Source organism: Lampetra planeri, chromosome 82, assembly GCF_965212315.1.
Source record: "Lampetra planeri chromosome 82, kcLamPlan1.2.h2, whole genome shotgun sequence".
NCBI classification, from domain to species: domain Eukaryota; kingdom Metazoa; phylum Chordata; class Hyperoartia; order Petromyzontiformes; family Petromyzontidae; genus Lampetra; species Lampetra planeri.
The window spans coordinates 3,824,603-3,847,064 of NC_136186.1; the positions used below are offsets into that span (position 1 = coordinate 3,824,603).

General features: G+C 48.0%; 2 protein-coding genes across 2 annotated transcripts in view; both read right to left on the reverse strand.

The window, feature by feature from the left end:
* The window catches only part of LOC144738423 (uncharacterized), a 176,377-nt gene that overhangs the window by 96,355 nt on the left and 57,560 nt on the right, over positions 1-22,462 (reverse strand). The window lies entirely within an intron of this gene.
* Positions 1-22,462, reverse strand: part of LOC144738388 (uncharacterized) — an 85,045-nt gene that overhangs the window by 39,658 nt on the left and 22,925 nt on the right. Inside the window, exons 3-7 of the mRNA XM_078621425.1 lie at positions 21,642-21,769; positions 17,819-18,998; positions 10,500-10,553; positions 10,148-10,221; positions 2,414-2,509 (exon numbers count right to left, since the gene is read on the reverse strand). Of these exons, the coding sequence (XP_078477551.1) occupies positions 2,414-2,509; positions 10,148-10,221; positions 10,500-10,553; positions 17,819-18,998; positions 21,642-21,769 (1,532 nt within the window). The remainder of the gene's footprint in view (positions 1-2,413; positions 2,510-10,147; positions 10,222-10,499; positions 10,554-17,818; positions 18,999-21,641; positions 21,770-22,462) is intronic.

Consider the following 22,462-nt stretch of genomic DNA (forward strand, 5'->3'; position numbering starts at 1 on the left):
TTTAACCTCCATGTTGAATAGTTAATATAATTTACTGCAAATACAAACTTGACACAGTCACACACTGGCATGGTAAAAAGTGGTGGTGTGTCCAGAACCATGCCTGGCCACCTTCATCTGCTCAGTATTGACGCTTCCTCCCTTCACCATCTAATTAATTTAAGATCAATCAACATAGCAGAGGCCCACAAGCAGTTCAGCTTTCACTTATCAATCATGTTTGCTGTCGATAATAATCAAACTAATTGTTGAGTTCATAATGCAGTGAAATAACTGCACCACAGCTCCCCACAAAGATAAACTCTTAAATACACATACATTTCACATGCATCATTAACATATATAAACAAAAATCCACCATTCATGACGAATTGCAAGTCACCTTATCCCAGTGCTAATGCCATGATAGGTGCAATTTAAGGCCATGTAAGTGTGGATTCCTTGTCAGCAGGTAATGGGAATGATCCAGGTGTCAAGGGATGACTGGCAGATGACCCAGCTGTGCTCCCCACTGTCTTGCTGGGTTTTAGGAACCCAGAGTTCCACCTATTCATGTGGGCGTCGCTCTTCCGACCTCATCGTTGCTGCAGAGAAAATATATATTAACTGCCCTGCAGCATACCTGCAGGGCAGTTAATATGGTGTTGGACCAGATGACGCCAAAAGGCATACAACTCAAAAAAGGTGTCAGTTTTGTTGCCCGATAAAAGGGTAAAAAAAACAATCATCATATTTTGCTACTGGCAAAGGAGGTTCTCCAATGGTGTAAATGCATACCCCGAGTTCTCATACTCTAATGGTGCATTGTCTTTGAGTTGTACGCCTTTTGGCGTCATCTGGTCCAACACCATGTGAGACTAGGCTCTAAGGAAAGCTGTCTCGGGTGTGGACCAATTACTTTCAAGGACAGTGCATACATTATCAGAATTGTGTTTTTGTTTGCATTCTGACCGCAGGTATTGTGGTCAATGCAAACATGACTCCTTGTAAAAAAAGGTGTCAGTTTTGTTGCCAGATAAAAGGGTAAAAAAACAATTATCATATTTTACTACTGGCAAAGGAGGTTCCAATGGTGCATTGGGAGCTTATCAAACTACATAATTATTTATTGATTAAAAGCTTTCGTGACTGCAGGAATTAATACTCTTTGGGTCTTTCGGTCAAGTCGCGAACATTGAAAATAATAGATCACGACGTTTCGATCGCAACACAAGCAATCGTCTTCAGGTGAGAGAGAAAGCTGCTGAGACAAGGTCTTATATAGGCCTGAGATGGGTGCATCAAGGTAGGTGGGTGGAGCTAGAGATGGTCCAACCAATTGAAATAAACACGGAGAAACCGTATACAAAAAATATCCCAAGACAAAAAGAATTGTACAAATCTGTAAATGATGAAAGGGGAAAAGCCTCTTCTTATATTTTGCTACTGGGAAAGGAGGTCCCATGATGTAGCTGCTCACCCCGAGCTGTCATTGTTCTGATGGTGGGGTTGTCTTTGTGCTGTGTACGCCTTTTGGCGCTGTCCTCTGGTCTAACACCGTTTGAGACTAGGCTCGAAAGAAAGCCGTCTCTGGTGTGGACCAATCAGTTTCACAGACAATGCATAGATTATCACAGCATGTGTTTTGTTTGCATATTGATCGCGAGTATATTGTGGCTAATGCAGACACGATTCCTTGCAAAAGGTTTCAGTTCGGCGTTTTAACATCTTAACACCTAAATTTGTATTTAAAGCTTTCGTGACTGCAGGGATTCATATTCTTGGTTCTTTCGGTAAAGTCATCAAGTAGAAGCGAAATAATAAAATAATAAAAATATTAAACAATCAACATTTCTCACGACGTTTCGACTGCAACACGAGCAATCATCGTCAGGTGTGAAAAACACAGCAAAACATTTTTCCTAAATTTTCAAAAAAATACTTGCCGTTTTTCACACCTAAAGTCACGTAGAAGAAAAACAATAAAATACAAAAATTCTCACGTTTCGACTGCAACACGAGCAATCATCGTCAGCTGTGAAATCCACAGCAAGAAATTTTATTACTTTATTATTTCCCTTCTGCGTGACTTTACCGAAAGAACCAAGAATATCTTAACACCTGTTTTGTTGCCAGAAAAGGGGGGGAAAACCTCTTCTTATATGTTGCTACTGGCAAAGGAGGTCCCATGAAGTAGTGAGCCAGATGAAGACAAATTATACTTAAGCAGAGGATTAAAGCAAATGCAATCAAGCGAGAGCAGGAAGCAAGGCCCCGCGTGGCTAGGCCCCGCGTTGTAATGTTCCAACCTGGACATTGATTCCATACTCGCTGCTACTCAATTGATATCCATACGAGAGAGAGACGGAGAGAGGCTCTACCTGGATAAACAACAACCACCACGAGAACAACAACCACGATGTTAACGTCTCACCTTGGATCTGTGAAAGCGAGCGCGGTGTAGCAGCTCGTGACGTTACGCGGCAGCAGGTGACATGACGTCACTCTCCCCCAACGAGTGGCGGTGTAACTGAATAAATTATGTTAATGAGACGGGCTCATGTCAAGTGATGAGGCCTGGATGCTGAACCCGTACCAATAAACTAGCGTCGGTATTAATGAATAAATTATGTTAATAAACCGCTAGTTGATAGTTCAGTTTCATTAATGAGGTACTAGCGGAAAGCACCCGGCGTTGCCCGTGGGAAACATTTATTGAAAAAATTCTCAAAAAACTTTAAAACATAACATATACAAATGAAAAAAAATATTTTTTAGATGATTATCTCATTAATACAAATTTAAATAAAACCCAACGCGCGGTGGAAAATAAACTTATGCTCGAGCGTCAAGATTCGATTTTTTAGATCACGCAACGGAATCGAAGGTTGTAGATTTATTTAGAATCGGCCAATTCCCGTTTAATCGATACCACAAACGCTCAGCAGATATCGATTCTCGCCACACACTTCATGGTCATTCCACCCCCCCCCCCAAAATACAAAAGCTTATTTTTTATAAATTTTTGCATGGTGTACATTTTGCAAAGTACGCACATGGCAAATTTCAAGTTTGTTGCATGTCGGGAAGTGCGCTAAACATTTTGAACAGACAACACATTCACAAATTTTCCTTTCATATATAGAAGACTAGCTTGACTACCCGGCTTCGCCCGGGACTTGAATTCACCACGCCCGGCCGCCTTTGTCTCCCCAGTGGCGATGTTCACACACCACATCAGTTACTCGTTTGAGGCTGAGTCGACCTAGGGGAAGCCCAGGACCAGTAAAAATAATTGTGGTGGCCGTGAGGGGGAATCGAACTCGGGTCGCCGGGTTCGTAGCGCAGCGCGCTCACCACACATCATCTCTAAAACACAGAAGTGAGATGGCTTTCTAAAGGTAGATCACTGGCCAGAGTTTTTGAGTTGCGAGAGCCACTCCAGAGATATCTTTGTGAAAAAGTCACCACTGGCAGCATATTTCAGTGACACCGAATGGGTCGCAAAACTTGCTCGCTTATGTGACATATTCAGTCTGCTCAACGTACTCAATCTGTCATTTCAGGGGAGATCGACAACTCGGTTCAATTCGGCAGATAAAGTGGCTGCATTCAAAGCAGAGGTCGCAACCGGGTACCCGATACCCGTACCCTACCCGAAACCCGGCTACCCGTACCCGGCCGGGGACGGGTACCCGTTTGCGACCCTGGTGCAGCCGGGTACGGGTAGGCCGTGAGTCACTGGTGAGTAACTGTTTGTCACTCATTTCCCAACGTCTTGTCTCTTCTCACAATTCAAGTTCCTAGAACAAGGGTGGGCAAACTTTTTCACTCGCGGGCCACAATGGGTTCTAAAATTTGACAGAGGGGCCGGGCCAGGAACAGATGGAGTGTTTGTGTGAACTAATATAAATGACATGTAAAAATCATTACATGATAGGATTTGGCCTTTAACAGGTAGCAAAGCATTTATTTGCAAGGAAATTTAACAAATTGCACGAACATGAACAATACAAAACATGTCGTAACGTGACTGATGAAACATCATGAAAACATCTGAGGCCTGCGCCCAAACCAATGACCTCACTTGAACTTCTTTATTATCGACATTAACAGGTTAGAGCAGCCACGCAGGCTGTGTGATGGAGATTTGGTTTCAACCTCGCTGCAGCAACAGCTGATCAGTTTAAGTGGGAACAGTGTTGTTGATCTCCCATTTTTGCCAGTGCATTCAAGTCTGGAGTTATTTTGGTTGTGGCAATTCTCCGGATAGATCTGAGGTGCTGATCCGTTAACTTTGATCTGTGACGGGCTTTGTTGGCGTTCATGACGCTGAATGTCTGCTCACACACATAAGTCGAGCCAAACAAAGTCAGTATCTTCTGTGCAGTCCTCCGCAGGTTTGGAAACGTGGCTCTGTTAAGTGAAGCATAAAAGTCATTCAGTTTAACAGAGTTGAACTTCTCCTTTCGGATGGAGTCAGACTGAAGATCTATCAGTTCCAACTGCAGCTCCGGTGGTGCTGTTTCAGGGTCTTGTGACAGGGGACAGGACACCAGCTGAAGTGACTGTTCAATCTTCTTGGTTCTTTCGGTAAAGTCACGTAGAATGGAAATAATAAAATAATGAAAATAAAACATATTATTTTATTATGAACCAAGAAGATGAATCCCTGCAGTCACGAAAGCTTTAAATCGAAATTTGGCTGTTCAATGTTTCTCAAGCGATTTGCTGGATTTTTTTGCCTTTTCCTGTGTAGAGGTGTAATTGTGTAGATGTATGGGCACGGATGGGTAACAAACACAAGGGGCATGGTTAGGGCCATACACGGAGGAGGTGCTCACACCGACGTCCACACCTGCATCCCCCACGGGCCCCTCCCGGGGGCCGAGTGCTATAAAAGGTGGTGAGCCGTAGGGCTCGGGGTCGAGTGTTAGCTTTAACCAGCGAAGAGTGAAGACCAGCTAGAAAAGGCCCCGGAGCTCCCCTGGCTCGCTGTCCTTGTCAGGGCCGACCAGGGCAAGCCGGTGGCGTGGCCCCGAGAGCCCAGACTGACGTTCTTATAAGAGCCGGTCTGAAGACTCAGGGTGCCGGGATCCCAGCTTGACCAGGGCTGGGATAGGTAGCCTCCCCTAGCTCTGTAATGGAGGACTCTGGCGTAGGTTAGCGGGGTTAGACGTGGTGTCTCCCTGTTAGAAGAGTGAAGGGGATGATACCCCTTCAAGTTCTGTGTATTCCCGTTACTGTACACAAGTTGGTATTAATAAATAAGTGTGCCTCCAACCACGTCGTCCAAGCCTCCTGCAACTTACTACATCTGGGGTCAGAAGTGATCATTCAACAATGGACACACGAGGGACGACGCGTACCAGGGAGTCGGAGATGGAGGACACCTCGGCCGACTCGGCACCAGAGATGATAGAGGTCGGATCCGAGCAGCCGGGGCCGAGTACACCCGCGTCGCTACGACAGGAAGGGTGGGATGCATCGGCCGAGGGACTTCGGCTGGCTCACTCCCGCCTGGCGGAGTTGCTCTACGCTGCGGCCGCCACGTTGGAGGAGATCACACGGTTGGGGGCTGGAGGGGCTGCGCGGGACGACGACGGCAGCCGACGCGCGGCGCCGTTTCCCGCCACCCCGACGCGGCTCGCAGTTAAATTTCCCGCCATCGCTACAGTGGGAGCAGAGGGCGGTGCCGGCCCGCGTCAGGTGACTGCCGAGGGCCAAGCAGAAGCCGTGACATCATCAACACCGGCCAGCGTGTCGACAACGGAGCGACCGGCGATGCCATACTCGCAGCCCGCCCGCACTGTAACGAGTGCCGGGAATGACGGAGCACGATCCACGACCACGGACGTCGCGTTACAGCAGCGACTGCCGCCTCTCAAAGAGTTCGTGGGCGCGGACGGTGACTGGGGTGGCTTCAAGAGACAGTTCCTCGCTCATCAGGAGATGGCGAACTGGACGGACGGTGAAGCACTACGCGCGCTGCCGGCGATGCTGGACAACGACGCCCTGGCTACCCTCACCTCGGCGCCTAAGGAAAAGCGCGCCACGCTGCACTTGGCGTTGCAGCTACTTTCCTCTGTCTACTGCCCGCCTTCGGACTGCAGGCAGCTGTTCCACGATCGCCATTGAGGCGCCAATGAATCGCCTCTGGCTTTCCGGACGGCTCTCCTGGCCCTGGTGAAGGCAGCTTTTCCGCGGATGGATGAGGAGGGAGTGGACGCTATGGTGGCGGAAAAGTTGTTGCGACTCGCGGATGAGCTGGACGTCGCCGTCTTGGCTCAAGACGACACAGAGATGTCTTCCTTGCTGGTCGCGCGCCACATCCACGGGGGCTTGCGGTCCCTGCGTCGCAAGGCCGCCAAGGGGGTGGCCGGCCATGTCATGGCGGCTCCCGCCCTCCCATCGGAGGAGGTCTGCGGGGTGGAGCGGCGGGGGGAATGGAGATCTGCGGGACCACAGGCTCGGAACGGACCGAGCCGCCAGGAGCAGCCCAGGCCATCTGGGGCGCTCACACGCTGCTACAACTGTGGCCTTCAAGGCCACGTGGCTTCAGGATGCCGGGCTCCTCGTCAGCGCGGGGCGACACCTCGTCAGGACGCCGCGCCGCCTTCACCCAAGCTCCAGCAGAGAAATACGGCGAGTCGTGGCACCTCACACGTTTGGCCCGCGCACACATCTGTCACACACTCACTCGCTGAAACAAACAGGGCACGAAAATCGCTGGGCGTTGCGTCAGATTGTTCTGAAATGCAGCGAGCGCTCCAACCGGGCCAGTGGTCGGAACTCGCCCATCGTGTCGTTGCAGCGTCAGCGGGGTCGTCGGTCGTGGTCGGTCACATTGATGGGGTTGAGGTGCATATTTTAATTGACACGGGAGCATCGGCGACCATTACATCTGATTTGATTTATAACATCCTTCCCGTTCAAAGTCGTCCTTTGCTCCCCGTTGACGTGCCATGCTATGCTGCTAACGGGGGCTCGCTGGGCATCATTGGGCAGATCCGCGCCAAAATTTGCATTGGGGACATTAAATTATCCGAGCCTGTATTGGTTTCCTCCTCACTGGCGGTTCCGTGTCTGTTGGGGACGGATTTCTTGGCCAAAATGCCTATCCGTATGTTGATCGACCAGGGGTGCATCGAGCTCCCGTCGGGCCGACGTGTAACATTTTTGTCTTCCCCCGCCACGGAGCGTCGGGCATTTGTGACCGTGCAGGCGCTCGTGGCGAGAACTGTGCGCGTACCCCAGGGAGCTCAGATGCTCGTCCCTCTTAGGTTGCGTCGGCCATTTGCTGAGGGGGTTGCGGATCGGGGGGTCTTGTTGGGACCATCTCGAGCCGGGGTCAATGGACCCGATTTGCTAGCGGCTCAGACCATGGTGAAAGGGGATGGGGACCCCTTCATTGCAGTCCTTAATGTGGGATCGCGAACGGCCGTGGTTCCTCAAGGGACCGTGCTTGCACACGCAACGCCGGCACCCTATGAGGAACCGCTCGTGGGTCAGGTACGCACCGATCCTCCGTCGCAACCGCATTCGGAGTGTGATGACGGATGGCTGGATGCGCTTTGCGCGGGATCAGTGGACCTGTCCGACTCGAGTTCTCCTGAAAGAGTTTGCCGACGTTTTTAGTCAACACAAATTTGATATTGGTTGTACTAAATTGCTGCGACACCATATTGACACGGGTGACAGCGCGCCAATCTGCCAAAATCCTTTTTGGTTGAGTCCCGCCGAAAAGGATCATGTCAAATCGGCCGTTGATGACATGCTAGCCGCCGATATCATATCCCCTTCCAACAGCCCCTGGGGCGCACCGATCGTTTTGGTGAAAAAACACGACGGCTCACTGCGGTTTTGTGTCGACTTTCGGCGGTTAAACAAAATTTCAGTAGCCGACGCGTACCCGCTTCCTCGAATGGATGAGTCGCTTGATGCCTTGGCGGGGGCGCAATTCTTTTCCACCCTGGATTTACTTTCTGGATTCTGGCAGCTTCCTCTGGATGACGAATCTAAACCTAAGACTGCTTAACGTACACCACACGGCCTTTTCCAATTTAACCGCTTGCCGATGGGCTTACATTCTGCGCCGGCAACTTTTCAGCGGTTAATGGAACTGGTCTTGGCGGGCTTGCAATGGGATTCGTGTTTAATTTACTTGGACGATGTCATCGTCTTTAGCAAAACATTCGATGAACACCTCCAGAAGTTGCGTGCCGTTTTTCTCAAAATGCGGGCTGCCAATTTGAAATTTAAACCGCAGAAGTGCCATTTGCTCCGCGAATCGGTGCGGTATTTGGGTCATATTGTTGGACGCTCGGGGATATCCACTGATCCCGCCAAAACAAAATGCGTCAGCTCCTGGCCGACTCCCACCTCGGTGGGGGAGGTCAGGAGTTTCATTGGGTTCGCGTCGTACTACCGACGGTTTGTGGCTGACTTCGCTACGATCGCGAAACCCTTGCATGCCTTGACGTCCAAGGGAGTCAGGTTTCGTTGGGGGCCGGAGGAGGAGGCTGCTTTTCGCTCCCTCCGGGATGCCCTGGTGGGGGCTCCGCCGTTGAATTATCCCGATTTCTCACAACCCTTCTTGCTCGATACAGGCGCAAGTAACACGGGCATTGGGGGCGTGCTGTCCCAGCTCATTGGTGGCGTAGAGCATGTGGTGGCTTACGGTAGTCGGGTGTTGTCTCCGGCGGAACAACGGTACTGCATTACCCGTCGTGAACTATTGGCGATCGTTTATTTCATTCAGCAGTACCGCCCGTATCTGTACGGTCGACATTTCACCGTCTGTACAGATCATGCGGCGCTGCAGTACGCCCTGCGGATTCAACAACCATCGGGACAGTTTTCTCGATGGTTGGAGATTCTCCAAGACTACGACTTTGTCACCACATATCGTAAGGGCGTCCGCCACACGAACGCTGACGCTCTGTCGCGGTTGCCGCCCACTTCAGAGTGCGCTTGCCTCTTGGGTTCAGGGCGTTGTAGGCCCCCGAACGTGACCACGGATTCGGTCCTTGTGGCCGCCGCCAATGCGCCTTCTACTTCGGGTCCTATCGAACAAGAAGGGAGGGATTCCTTGTTGGGGTTGTCCGTTGCGGAGTGGGGACGCCTCCAAATGGAGGACACCTCCCTCCTCGCTCTGCGCCGTCGCATCGGGGGGGTTGGTCAGGGGGCGGCGAACGTTGACTCGTGGGGGTTGTTCCAGGGGCTTTTAATGCACTGGGACGGGAAATCCCGCCGCCAACGGCTGGTGGTGCCTGCAGCATTGAGGGATAAAGTGGTGTGGGCTGCGCATGAGTGGCTCCTGCACATGGGGACTCACAAGACCCTTGCCATGCTCCAGCTCGATTTCTTCTGGCCGGGCATGGCAAAGGACGTGGGGGATCTCCTGGGGTCGTGCACTCAATGCGCGCAGCGGAAGCCACCAGCGAGGGGGTCCAACCCTCCGCTGCAGTCGATAAAGGTTTCCCGGATTAACGAGCTCGTTGCTCTGGATATTCTCGGGCCATTTCCCGCTACACCCAGGGGAAATAGGTACTTATTGACAGGGGTCGAATACTTCACGAGATGGCCCATGGCCTGGCCCCTGGCCAACCAGTCGGCAGAAGCCGACGCGGAAACCTTTGTCCAGGGCTACGTCCTCGACAAGGGTGCCCCGGAACGGCTGCTGACTGACCAGGGTAAAAAATTTTCGGGGAAACTCCTCCGCGAGGTGTGCGACCTCTTGGGTACGGAGAAAATTCGGACCTCCCCATATCACCCACAAACTGACAGGATTGTGGAACGGCTGCATCGGACTATCACGTCCATGCTGTCCCAGCAGGTATCGGAATCCCATACAGATTGGGACCTTCACATTGCGGGTGTGTTGCAAGCCTACAGGATGGCTCCCCATGCAGCCACCGGATTTTCACCTTTCTTCTTAATGTATGGCCGCGAGGCTAACCCGCCTGTGACGACTCAGCTGAAGCTCTCGGCGCCTCAGGCAAAGTCTAAATTGTCCGACCACGTCAAATTTAACATCGGGAAATTAACAGGGGCGCGGGAAGCGGCCGTGCAAAATTCTGAACTCCGCCAAAAGGCGAATGAGAGGCTTAGGCTGGGGCGGGCACATGTGTTCCAATGGAAACCGGGGAACAGGGCATGGTTGCACTGTCCCCAAGTGCCACTGGCGACCTCGTCGAAGCTGGAGCGGCCATGGCGGGGGCCCGTGGAGGTCATACAGGTCTTGCGACCGCAATGTGTATGCGTCAAGTGGGGGAAGCGTCGGTGGTACGTGCACCCCTCCAGGTTGAAACCGTTCATTGCGCCGCCCCGTGGTTCGCACACACACACGCATGGCCAAACGTGTGAGGGGTCCGCCGACTCCCCGGCTTCGCTGCTTTCGCCTAACCTGACACCGACTGTTCCATCTCCAGGTGCACCAGGAGTGACGGGTCCACGACCGCCAACCCCTCCCGGGGGGGTCGGGGGTCACTCAGCAGCGAAGCCAGACACTCTCATACCCGGACTGTCGACACCCGCCACTCGGCGTGCCGGGGCGGCCCCTTGTGACGTGCCTGCCGCGAGAACGCGCGCCAAAATGTGCAGACTTTTGTGAGGTCGGCCGTTGGGGGGCCCTTGCGGAAGGTGGGGGGGGGGGGCGTCCGGAGTGCGTGTATATATGTTGGTTTTGCGGAATGGGGTATTTATTCAGGGGGGGTGCGTCGGGTTATTTTTTTTCTGTTTCCTGTTGTTATTGTTGTTGTTCTTGTTAAAATTACGCGAGGCACACACGGTTTTGGGGGGGGATGCACCTTTATTGTGATTTTGTTGCAGCCGGGGACGGCTGCGGACTGCACAGGGGGGGGGGGGGGTGATGTAGAGGTGTAATTGTGTAGATGTATGGGCACGGATGGGTAACAAACACAAGGGGCGTGGTTATGGCCGTACACGGAGGAGGTGCTCACACCGACGTCTGCACCTGCATCCCCCACGGGCCCCTCCCGGGGGCCGAGTGCTATAAAAGGTGGTGAGCCGGAGGGCTCGGGGTCGAGTGTTAGCTTTACCCAGCGAAGAGTGAAGACCAGCTAGAATAGGCCCCGGAGCTCCCCTGGCTCGCTGTCCTTGTCAGGGCCGACCAGGGCAAGCCCGTGGCGTGGCCCCGAGAGCCCAGACTGACGTTCTTATAAGAGCCGGTCTGGAAACTCAGGGTGCCGGGATCCCAGCTTGACCAGGGCTGGGATAGGTAGCCTCCCCTAGCTCCGTAGTGGAGGACTCGGGCGTAGGTTAGTGGGGTTAGACGTGGTGTCTCCCTGTTAGAAGAGTGAAGGGGACGATACCCTTTCAAGTGCTGTGTATTCCCGTTACTGTACACAAGTTGGTATTAATAAATAAGTGTGCCTCCAACCACGTCGTCCAAGCCTCCTGCAACTTACTACACCTGCATGGCAAGTGTGGGGAAATGAGCGAAAGATTTGTTCGCAATTTGTCCGGAAAACAAAGTGAGCTTTGATTTGAAGGCTTTCACATATTTGTACATGTCGTGAACAAACTGATCTTTCCCCTGCAGTTTCACATTCAGCTCATTCATTTGTGAAAATGTCCACAGCAAATGCAAAGTCACTAAAAGCCAGTTCTTGTCGCTTAGCTCAGGGAATTCGTCAGATTTCCCCATAAACTCTAAAAATGCGATGATGTCCTCTTTCAGCTCCCACACTCGTTGTAACACTTTCCCCAAACTTAACCAGCGGACACGAGAGTAAGTCCTGATGATCCACATCAGTTTCCTCCAGGAACATACTAAACTGACCGTGCTAAAGTCCCCTTGCTCGTATAAAGTTAACAAGTTTTACGACTGAATTCACGACATGATTAAGCTGCAATACACACTTACACAGGGATTCTTGATGGATGATGCAGTGAAGGAAAATAAGATCCTGGACCGGGTTTTCCTCTTGCACTTTATCCTGGATTCTTTTCAGCAGCCCAACATTTTGTCCAATTAAATTTGGCGATCCATCCATTGTGACATTGACAAGTTTACTCCGAGGTAGCGTCATTTTTTCGATGACAGCAGATACCTGGTTATACAAGTCCTCTCCCCGCGTTGTTCCTTTCAGGGACTCCATGGTCAAAAACTCCTCTGTTATTGCAAAACTGTCAATGCCTCGGATAAAAATGAGGAGCTGAGCAGTGTATTTTACGTCCGTACTTTCATCCAGTGCTAGCGAATATAATTCAAAGGAATCAAGACTTTTTGTTTAATTGACTGGCTATATTTTTATCAATCAGTATCACACGGCGAGTCACAGTCCTGGGTGATGAACTGACTTTTTCAAATTAGCTTTTGATCTCCGGACACAAGATGTCTGCTGTCTGTACCATGTATTATTTTACAAACTTGCCTTCGGAGAAAGTGGTAATGAGTGGTAATGTTGGTGAGAAGAAGTTTTTAAAGAAAATTTTAATCGAAGTGAAGAAGGAAATTATTGAAAAGTTTGTATAATTAATTATTTTTCAAACTTTAATAACGTTTTCTGTGCTTAAAACTCTTTAAATAACTGTGGGGTCTAGAACGGACTCGTGAAATTCGGAGAGAAGTCGGAGTTTTGTTGAATTACATAAAGTGCGCCATCTAATGGGGGAATGGGGGCATTACAGGAGGAAGGTAACATTTAATTTAATAATATTTGGATAAGTTCGGCGGGCAGGATTAAAAAGCCCAACAGGCCGGACTTTGCCCATGTCTGTCCTAGAATCAACCCACCCGCGCCTGCAACATGGCTTCATCCCAGAGGTCACAATCGGGTACCCGTACCCTACCCGATACCCGTACCCTACACGTACCCGGCCAGGAACGGCCGGGAATGGGTACCCGTTTGCTACCCTGGTGCGGCCGGGAACGGGTAAAGAATCAAAACCCGTTTGCGACCTCTGATTCAAAACCAAACTGAAATCATGGGGGCGACGAGTGAACATTGGAACTTTTGACATGTTTCAAACACTAGCAGAGATTTTGAAATAGACTGAGCCAGGGCCTTTCTCCCAGCTGGTGCATTAAAACCTATCTCAGCTTTTAAAAGAGTTTGAGCATTACTTCCCAACCACAAAAGAACCCCGAACTGGGAAAGAATGGATCTGCGACCCATTTGTGAATAAGCCAGGTGAATCGACTTTGTCTGTGCTAGAATAGGATCAACTGCTTGAGATCTCAAATTAAGGTGGCCTTAAAAGTATGTTTGAGACAACTTCAAATCACGATACGTTCTGGATTAAAGTCAAGGCAAAATATTCTGAGATTGTCACAAAAGCACTGAAAAGCCTGCTTCCATTTCCAACATCCTATCTTTGTGAAGCAGGGTTTTCTGCAGTGACAGCAACAAAAACGAGATTAAGGAGTAGACTGGACATAGGCAACACACTTCGGGTGTCACGGTCTCCCATCATCCCCAGATGGGACCATCTAGTTACAGGAAAACAAGCTCAGGGCTCCCACTGATTCTGCATTATGATGAGTTGTATCATTATTTCATATTACAATGTAATAATATAAAGTGCACAATAAATACAATGCGCTTGAATCATCATGAAACCATCCTCCCCCCCCCCCCCAATGGTCGTAAAAAAATTGTCTTCTTACTAATTGTGATAATACAAAGATTCTCGCTTTAACTTTTACTGATTATGTTTTAGTGTAATTCTATCAGGTCTCAGAATTCAGATCTCACCGAAGGATACAGTTCTTATAATTAAGATCGTTATGCATGAACTTAGGAAGGAACCACTCAGACACTTCTGTGTTAAGCAACTTTAATTTCTAAACAAAAACATAACACTCTAATATGCGAACTCTTATGCTTGGAATTGTCACAGTACTCCTGGAGATGTGCTCCTCATTGATCCGTACATTTAACCCTCAATGATTACGTTGTTAAATGGGTAACAGAGCAATCGGTTAATTCCTCAGAGTAACGCGAGCATATACGGCGATAGGAAAAAGTCCGTAAAAATAAATGTGACGATATTCATACGTACAGCAATAAACATGTCCCGAAGGCAAAATTAGACCTCAATGAATTCATTGGCAGATTATGTAATTAACTAAACGTCTTGGAACAATGGTGTGCGGCAATGTACCTGCTTCAGCAAATGCTTATCAATTGGCTAAGGCTTCAATAAATTCGCGGGCAAGATTCTGTGATCAAAAGAAAGATTTCAACACAATCGTCTTGTTGGATATATGCCCCCCTTTTTAATTTTAAAATTAAATTTTTTTTTAAGAATTATTCTGCCAACATAGATAATATCGTTTTTTTAATAGACACGGGGCAACGTGAGAACGGACACGCCCCCACACTCCCACAGAGGTCCCCACACACTAACACAGATGTGCGCACACCTCATTTCAAAGGAAAGAGGGCATGAAAGAAGGGTAATCAAGATCATAAAAACTCCCCGAATTTCACACAAGAGGAACAAGGGAGGGGGGAATGGTAGCCGGGGGGTTCTGAAAGAAACATCCTTTCGTAAAGAAAAAAAACCCTTTGATAAGTACAAAACCAGGCCACGAAATATATAATTATATTCTTAACAAAGGAACAACATTAACGATAAAAAAAAGACAAACGGGTTTTGAACCATGTTAGACAAACTAGTACAACTTAGCCATGAAGTAAGCAAACATTATCCATCCTCACTACAATTGAAAATCAGACTACAGTCTGCACCAGAATCGCGACCCATCATTGTTAATTAAATACTGACATTATTTACCTTCATAGAATTTCTACACGGCCGGGCCGAAGCATCGAAGAACAATTATGGCATCTATTTCGCTCCAAAACAAAATTCCTAGCCGGGATATCAGATTAAATAATCACAAGAAGTCAAATAATAAGTACGGAATTAAAGTGAATATCCTAGGAGCTAACGGTGAATAAGGCTCTCAAAATTAACCAAACACAACAACCCCCTGAAAACAACAGCAGCAACACGACCGTCTTTGTCTTTCCGAGAGGATCTCCACACGCAGGCACAAAGCCGGGAAATGACACCAATAAAACTCCCGGGCAATGGCTCAAAGGAAATTAACACACTCTCAGAAATAAATAAATAAGCGCATGCGCCGGGCGCTTCCACCGTGGAAACAACCGTCTTTGTCTTCCCACAACACGGACAGCAAAAAATTGCACACGCAAGGAATAACATCTCCATGAGAGATCGGGTCACGATGAAACATCGGGAACACGGTTTCGGCATAACTGGGGCATAATGGAATAAGTCGCATTTCAACTTCCAAACCAAAACAACTTAAGCTGTGTGAGACAAAAGATATGATCCCCGAGCGAGGGCGGAAATAATTAAGCTCGCTTAACGCGTAGGTTGTCGCGACAAATATTATTCAGTAACAAAAACATGGATTCGAATATCTCTTTATATATATATAACTCGACGCGAATCATCGGTCTGGCTAATGTATAACTTCGTTGGCGCCGTCACGAGCCCCCCCCCCCCCTTCCAGAACGACAACAGCTGTGTCTTCAAAGCTAATAAACACACGGACAAACACGCAAGCGAAACACACGGACGGACACACACACGGATGCAGATGGTCACACACAGGAAGGTTTTATGACAGACTTTGAACAACTCGGGAAACGGAGGGGATTTTTCTCAATATAAGCCGGGAAAAAATCCATTCAAAACACTTCGTCAGGGGCCTGGCCCCCCACCACACATCGTCTGGGCCACGGGCCCCACCACAGATCATCCGGGCCACGGGCCCCAACACAGATCGCCAGGGCTCTGAGCCCCATCTCGTCGCCAGGGCTTCGACTCCACCACAGATCGTCAAGAAGTTTTCGTCATCCAGCATGACGAGAATCGCGAGGTAGCGACGTGCTGCTACAAGCCGAGGTCTGCACCACCTGAGAAGAATCGCTACCCTGAGTCGCCGAGCTGCGAGTGAAGCCAACAAAGACGCCAACGTCCACCCTGCCACGAACGAAGTCTCCCTGTGTGTGGATTCGTAACGTAGGTTTCTAAACGTTTAGTTTCGTCAATGAATACATTGGTACAGTTAAAATTAACAAAAATAACGACTAAAATACTTCTCAACGACCGTATCCACGTGACTCAATGGGCAGTAATGTTCATTATCAGCTAATAGTTGACGCACTCTTATCATTATTCTTCTCATTATTAGTCCCGGTATGTGTGTTTGGTGGTTTTGTCTCCTTGATCAATTCTTTGCGTTAAGCAGACGCCGGGCGATGCGTTGTGAATATGTGAGTGTGGAGGAGGGTCATACACACAGCTTCCTCGCTCTCTCTCGCTCGGAGGCAGCTGGAGCTGCTGCCCACTGCTGGATGAGGAGTCGGCACGACGCTCGCCGTCGGCGGTGCGCGATGATACCGTCGTCAGATAGCGCCCGCAGCTCGTCTGCTGGTCGCCGTTCCTCACTCTTGTCTTAGTTCACAGCTGGTGCTGGTCGGTGTGTGTAGGTCGAACCCACGGTGCTCTCCTCTTCCTCACGGGCGGCTGATCAGGCTCTTTCCCCTGCTGGATGAGCTGAGTCGGCACGACGCTCGTCTTTGAAGGTGCTCGACAGCGCTCGCCGCTCGTCCGCTGGAAGCTGACACCTGTGCTCGGTGGCGCTGCTGCGCTCTCTCTCCGACTCCGTGCTCCCTGGCGATGCCTGGTTGTGCATGCAGCTGGTTCTCTGCGATGCTGGCTTGGTCGATGCTTGGGCTTCCACCCTTTCTCCCGGTTGATTGCGCGTTGTTGCTCGTCACTCTATCTCTCGGGCTGTAGCTGCTCGTGGGAGCTGGTACTCAGTGTAGAATAACTTTGAGCTATACTTCTGTCAGCGCCGAGCTCGTACTAGGTGACCCATTGCCACTCGGCAAGCCTCTTCATCCTTGGTTGATTGCAGAGTCCCACCCCAGAGCTTGCTGCTTGCAGTAAGTCAACTCTTTGCGTTCATTTCCTAGACTCGTGGCTTCTGCTGGTGCAGCTCGTTGACCATGCACGGGGGCAGGTTCCCAAGAGCCTGCCGATCGCAGCTGGTCGTGGGAGCTGGAACTCGCTCTCAAAACTTGTAAATTGTATTCGCACACCTCTTGAACAACTGTGAAAGCTTAGTACAATACAACTTATCACAATCCTTGACTTTGCAAGCAACTCAAAACATCAGGATGAATGTAGAATAAAACTCTCAATGATATTCTGTCGGTCCATGCCGAACTCAGCACCGAGCATCACCTCGCCCCTCTTCTCTGCAAGACACAACACCCATTGTTCATCTCGAGGCCATGCCCCGTAGTCTACCCTGTCGCAGTACCCTGTCGCTTGTAGTCTTCTGTAACTTGCAGGAGTCTCGATGTATGGGTCGTGCCTCTGTTTTTACGTGAAATTCTCTCCCCTCGAATCGCAGTGTGGTTAGTCATAGGACACAATATATGCATTGTCTTTGAAACTGATTGGTCCATACCAGAGACAGCTTTCTTTCGAGCCTAGTATCAAACGGTGATAATCCAGAGGACACCAAAAGGCGTGCTCTTCGAGTGTTTGTGATGAGATAATACAAAACTCCGAGTTGCTGAGGCGATTAAGCAAGCACTATATAAATGCTAATATTATAACATAGTGAATGCTTGGGAGCTTACTGGCTCTCACTCCTAGTTAGAGATCTACCCAACCCACGGGGCCGCAAAATACTGACTGCTCTTACTCTGCAGGTTGAACCTAGGAATGGAGTGTTCAACTTCAAGTTATTTTCCTTCAAGGCCTGTGACAAATGTGAATCTATTGGAGCTTCATTGTCTCAATCTTACACATCTACAGGTTCTCCATTTGACTTTGTATTGTCTAAGAAGTCCACCCACACCTCCACTTCCACAAACTGCTGGGAGTTGCCTCGCTCTGCCTCACAGTCAGAATTCTCCTCCTGCTTCACGGTGCCTCCATTGATGTGAAGGTCCGATTTTGGAGTTGAATGTTCATCTTCACATTTTACCTTCACTTCTTCGCTCTTCACTGTCACTACTTCGCTCTTCACTGTCACTTCTTCGCCCTTCACCGTCGCCTCTTCAAATGTCACCTTGATACATTTCATAGTGTCCAAGCTGGAATTTACTTCTGGTTCTTTTTTCAGGAGGGATGGGCTCATTGCAGCACTTTGACTTTCACAAGTCGATTTCAGACTACACTCCTTGGGGGTCTTCTGATGCCAGTGTGTTATCTGGTGTGTTTTAAGCTGTGTTGTCTGTGCAAATGCCTTCCCGCACACAGTGCACTTGAAGGGTTTCTCTCCTGTGTGTATTCTCTGGTGTATTTTAAAATAAGACGAACGTGAAAATGCCTTCCCACACACACTGCACTTAAATGGTTTCTCTACTGTGTGCGTTCTCTCGTGCATTTTAAGATTTGATGAATGTGAAAATGCCATCTCACACACACCGCACTTGAAGGGGTTCTCTCCTTTGTGCATTCTCTGGTGGATTGTAAGATTAGATAACTGTGAAAATGCCATCTCACACACACTGCACTTGAAGGGTTTCTCTCCTGTGTGTATTCTCTGGTGGATTTTAAGATTAGATGAATGTGAAAATGACATCTCACACACACTGCACTTGAAGGGTTTATCTTCTGTGTGTGTTCTCTGGTGTATCTTAAGATAATATGAACTTGAAAATGCCTTCCCACACACAGTGCACTTGAAGGGTTTCTCTCCTGTGTGTGTTCTCTCGTGTTTTTTAAGACCAGATGAAAATGAAAATTCCTTCCCACACACACTACACCTGAAGGGTTTCTCTCCTGTGTGTGTTCTCTGGTGTTTTTTAAGATTAAATGAATCTAAAAATGCCTTCCCACACACAGTGCACTTGAAGGGTTTCTCTCCCGTTGGAGATCTCTGGTCTTGTGTAAAATTTGCAGTACAATCCATGCTGTTTGCATACTGGCCCCATTGTTGTCTTTGTCTACTGAGCTCCGCTGAGTGCCTTTGCTCCATCAGACCAATTCTGCAGAGGAAGCATCAGAAGAAGCATCAGCTGCAGACAGAAAAAATGTCCACACCATCTTAAACAGAATCGAGGTACAGAGGAATGAATATATACACAGTCACACATGACTTACACGTCTATCTTTATTCATATATTCAAGATTATCCCCAATTCATCACACGGGCTGTTAGGGCACACAATAAGAGGGCAAATGGTTATAAATATGCCTGGAAGCCCTAGTATCTTCCAAATAAATATTAACCCAAAACACCAAGAACACAATTTCGGCTGCCTGGTTGAAAAAGTAGTATTTATAAAAGCAAATTTCAGCTAACATAGCAAAGGCTGTTGGGAATAATACTATTTGCATTATGCATAAATGCATACATACATTTTCAATTGCAACTTTAGAGGTGTGAAGCCAGGCTCAGATTTGCTTGGATGAACAGATCTAACTTCAGGAGCATATGTGCTGTTAATTTCCTGTTTCCATTTTTCCAAAAAATTCCAGAGGGGAACTAAAATAAACGATTGTTTTGATTTGACCTCCATGTTCAATAGTTAATATAATTTACTGCAAATAGAAACTCAACACTGTCACACACTGGCATGGTAAAAAGTGGTGGTGTGTCCAGAACCATGCCTGGCCGCCTTCATCTGCTCAGTATTGACGCTTCCTCACTTCACAATGTAATTAATTTAAGATCAATCAACATAGCAGAGGCCTACAAGCAGTTCAACTTTCACTTATCAATCATGTTTGCTGTCGGTGATAATCAAACTAATTGTTGAGTTCATAATGCAGTGAAATAACTGCACCACAGCTCCCCACGAAGATACACTCTTAAATACACGTACATTCCACATGCATCATTAACATATATATACAAAAATCCACAATTCGTGACGAATTGCAAGTAACCTTATCCCAGTGCTAATGCCATGATAGGTGCAATTTAAGGCCATGTAAGTGTGGATTCCTTGTCAGCAGGTAATGGGAATGATCCAGGTGTCAAGGGATGACTGGCATATGAACCAGCTGTGCTCCCCACTGCCTTGCTGGGTTTTAGGAACCCAGCGTACCACGTATTCATGTTGGCGTCGCTCTTCCGACCTCATCGTTGTTGCAGAGAAAATATCTATTAACTGCCCTGCAGCATACCTCACGGACCTCTTCCACAGAGGCCAATCTTGACACTGCCGGCACCAGTCATCGGCAGGTCCGATCACCTCCACATCCTCCAATCTCTTCTCTAGTCAATGCCATGCCTGTTCAGCCCCTAATATCTGGACAAACAAAAGATGCTTGAGCATGGAGTGTCTGGAAATGCGGGATTCATGACCGAACCAATGCAGCCTCGCCTGCCAAAGAGACTCAAGATTATATTCTATATTGATATCTTCAGGATCTGTAAGCTTCTAATACAAAATAAGTCTGGTTGGATAGAGGATGAATCATAGGCAGGACAGCCTTCATTGTATAAGCCAGCAGAGATGGTAATTTAAATACGTTCATATTCTGCATCCACATAGTAATATCTGTGGCCAAGAAGAATCACAGCTTTATTCGTTAGTTTCTAAAAATGCTTGTCCTGGTGAGGGTCACGGTGGAGGCATGCTGAGAAGGGCAGTCCAGGCCTCCCTTTCTCTGGCGACAGACTCTAGCTCATCCTGGGGAATTCCCAAGCATTCCCAGGCCAGCCGAGCGACATCGTCCCGCCAGTGTGTCCTGGGCCAGTCCTGGGGTCTTTGACCCAGTGGGACGTGTCTGGTAGAGTTCCAGGGGGAGTCTATTGGGGGGCATCCTTACATATATTCTATATTGATATCACCGCTAGAGGCAGGCAATCAGGTGTGAAAAACAGCAAGAACATTTTCAAGAATTTTCCAAAAATTTCTTGCTGTTTTTCACACCTAAAGTAATGTGGAAGAAAAACAATAAAAAAAATTCTCACGACGTTTCGACTGCAACACGAGCAATCAGGTGTGAATTAACACAGCAAGAAAATTTTACAAAAATTTCCTAAAAATTCTTGCTGTTTTTCACACCTAGCCACGTAGAAGCAAAACAATTAAATAAAATAAAATTCTCACGTTTCGACTGCTACACGAGCAATCATCGTCAGGTGTGAAAAACACGGCAAGAAAATTATCCAAAATTTTCAAAAAACTTCTTGCTGTTTTTCACACCTAGCCACGTAGAAGAAAAACAATAAAATAAAAAATATTCTCACGACGTTTCGACTGCAACACGAGCAATCATCGTCAGGTGTGAAATCCACAGCAAGAAATTGTATTACTTAATTATTTCCATTCTACGTGACTTTACCGAAAGAACCACTAATATCTTAACACCTGTTTCAGTTGCCAGAAAAGGGGAAAAACCTCTTCTTATATTTTGCTACTGGCAAAGGAGGTCCCATGAAGTAGTGAGCCAGATGAAGATGAATTAAACTTAAGCAGAGGATTAAAGCCAATGCAATCAGGCGAGGGCAGGAGGCAAGGCCCCGCGTGGCTAGGCCCCGCGTTGTAATGTTCCGACCTGGACATCGATTCCATACTCGCTGCTACTCCATTGATATCCCTACGAGAGAGAGACGGAGAGAGGCTCTGCCTGGGTAAACAATAACCACAACAACAACCACGATGTTAACTTCTCACCTCGGATCTGTGAGAGCGAGCGCGGTGTAGCAGCTCGTGACGTCACGCGGCAGCAGGTGACATGACGTCCCTTGCGGGGTCGAACACAATCTCCTCTCCCAACTAGCGGCTGTGTAACTGAATACATTATGTTAATGAGACGGGCTCATGCCCAGTGTTGAGTGGATGTTGAACCCGTCGCAATGAACGAGCGATTGCATTTATGAATACATTATGTTAATTAACCGCCAATTGATAGCTTCAGTTTCAATCTTAATTTGAAGCGTTCGTGACTGCAGGAATTACTCTTTGGTTCTTTCGGTAAAGTCACGTATAAAGATAAAATAATAAATGAAATAAAAGCATACTTCCTTTTTAATTGATTATTTTATCTTTATACGTGACTTTACCGAAAGAACCAAAGAGTAGTTTCAGTTTCATTTATTAGGTACTAGCGGGAAGCACCCGGCGTTGCCCGGGGGAAACATTTATTGAAAAACTTCTAAAAAAAAATTAAAAACATAACATATACAAATGCATTTTTGTTAATGATTATCTCATTAATAAAAATTGAAATAAAATTTAAATAAATTTAAACAAAACCAAACGAGCGGTGGAAAATAAACTTACGCTCGCGCATCAAGATTCGATTCTTTAGATCGCGCAAAGGAATCGAAGGTTGTAGATTTCTTTAGAATCGGACTATTCCCGTTAAATACGATACCACAAACGCTCAGCAGATATCGATTCTCGCCACACTTCATGGTCATCCCCCCCCCACCCTAAAATACAAAAGGGTATTTTTTATAATTTGTGCATGCTGTACATTTTGCAAAGTAACC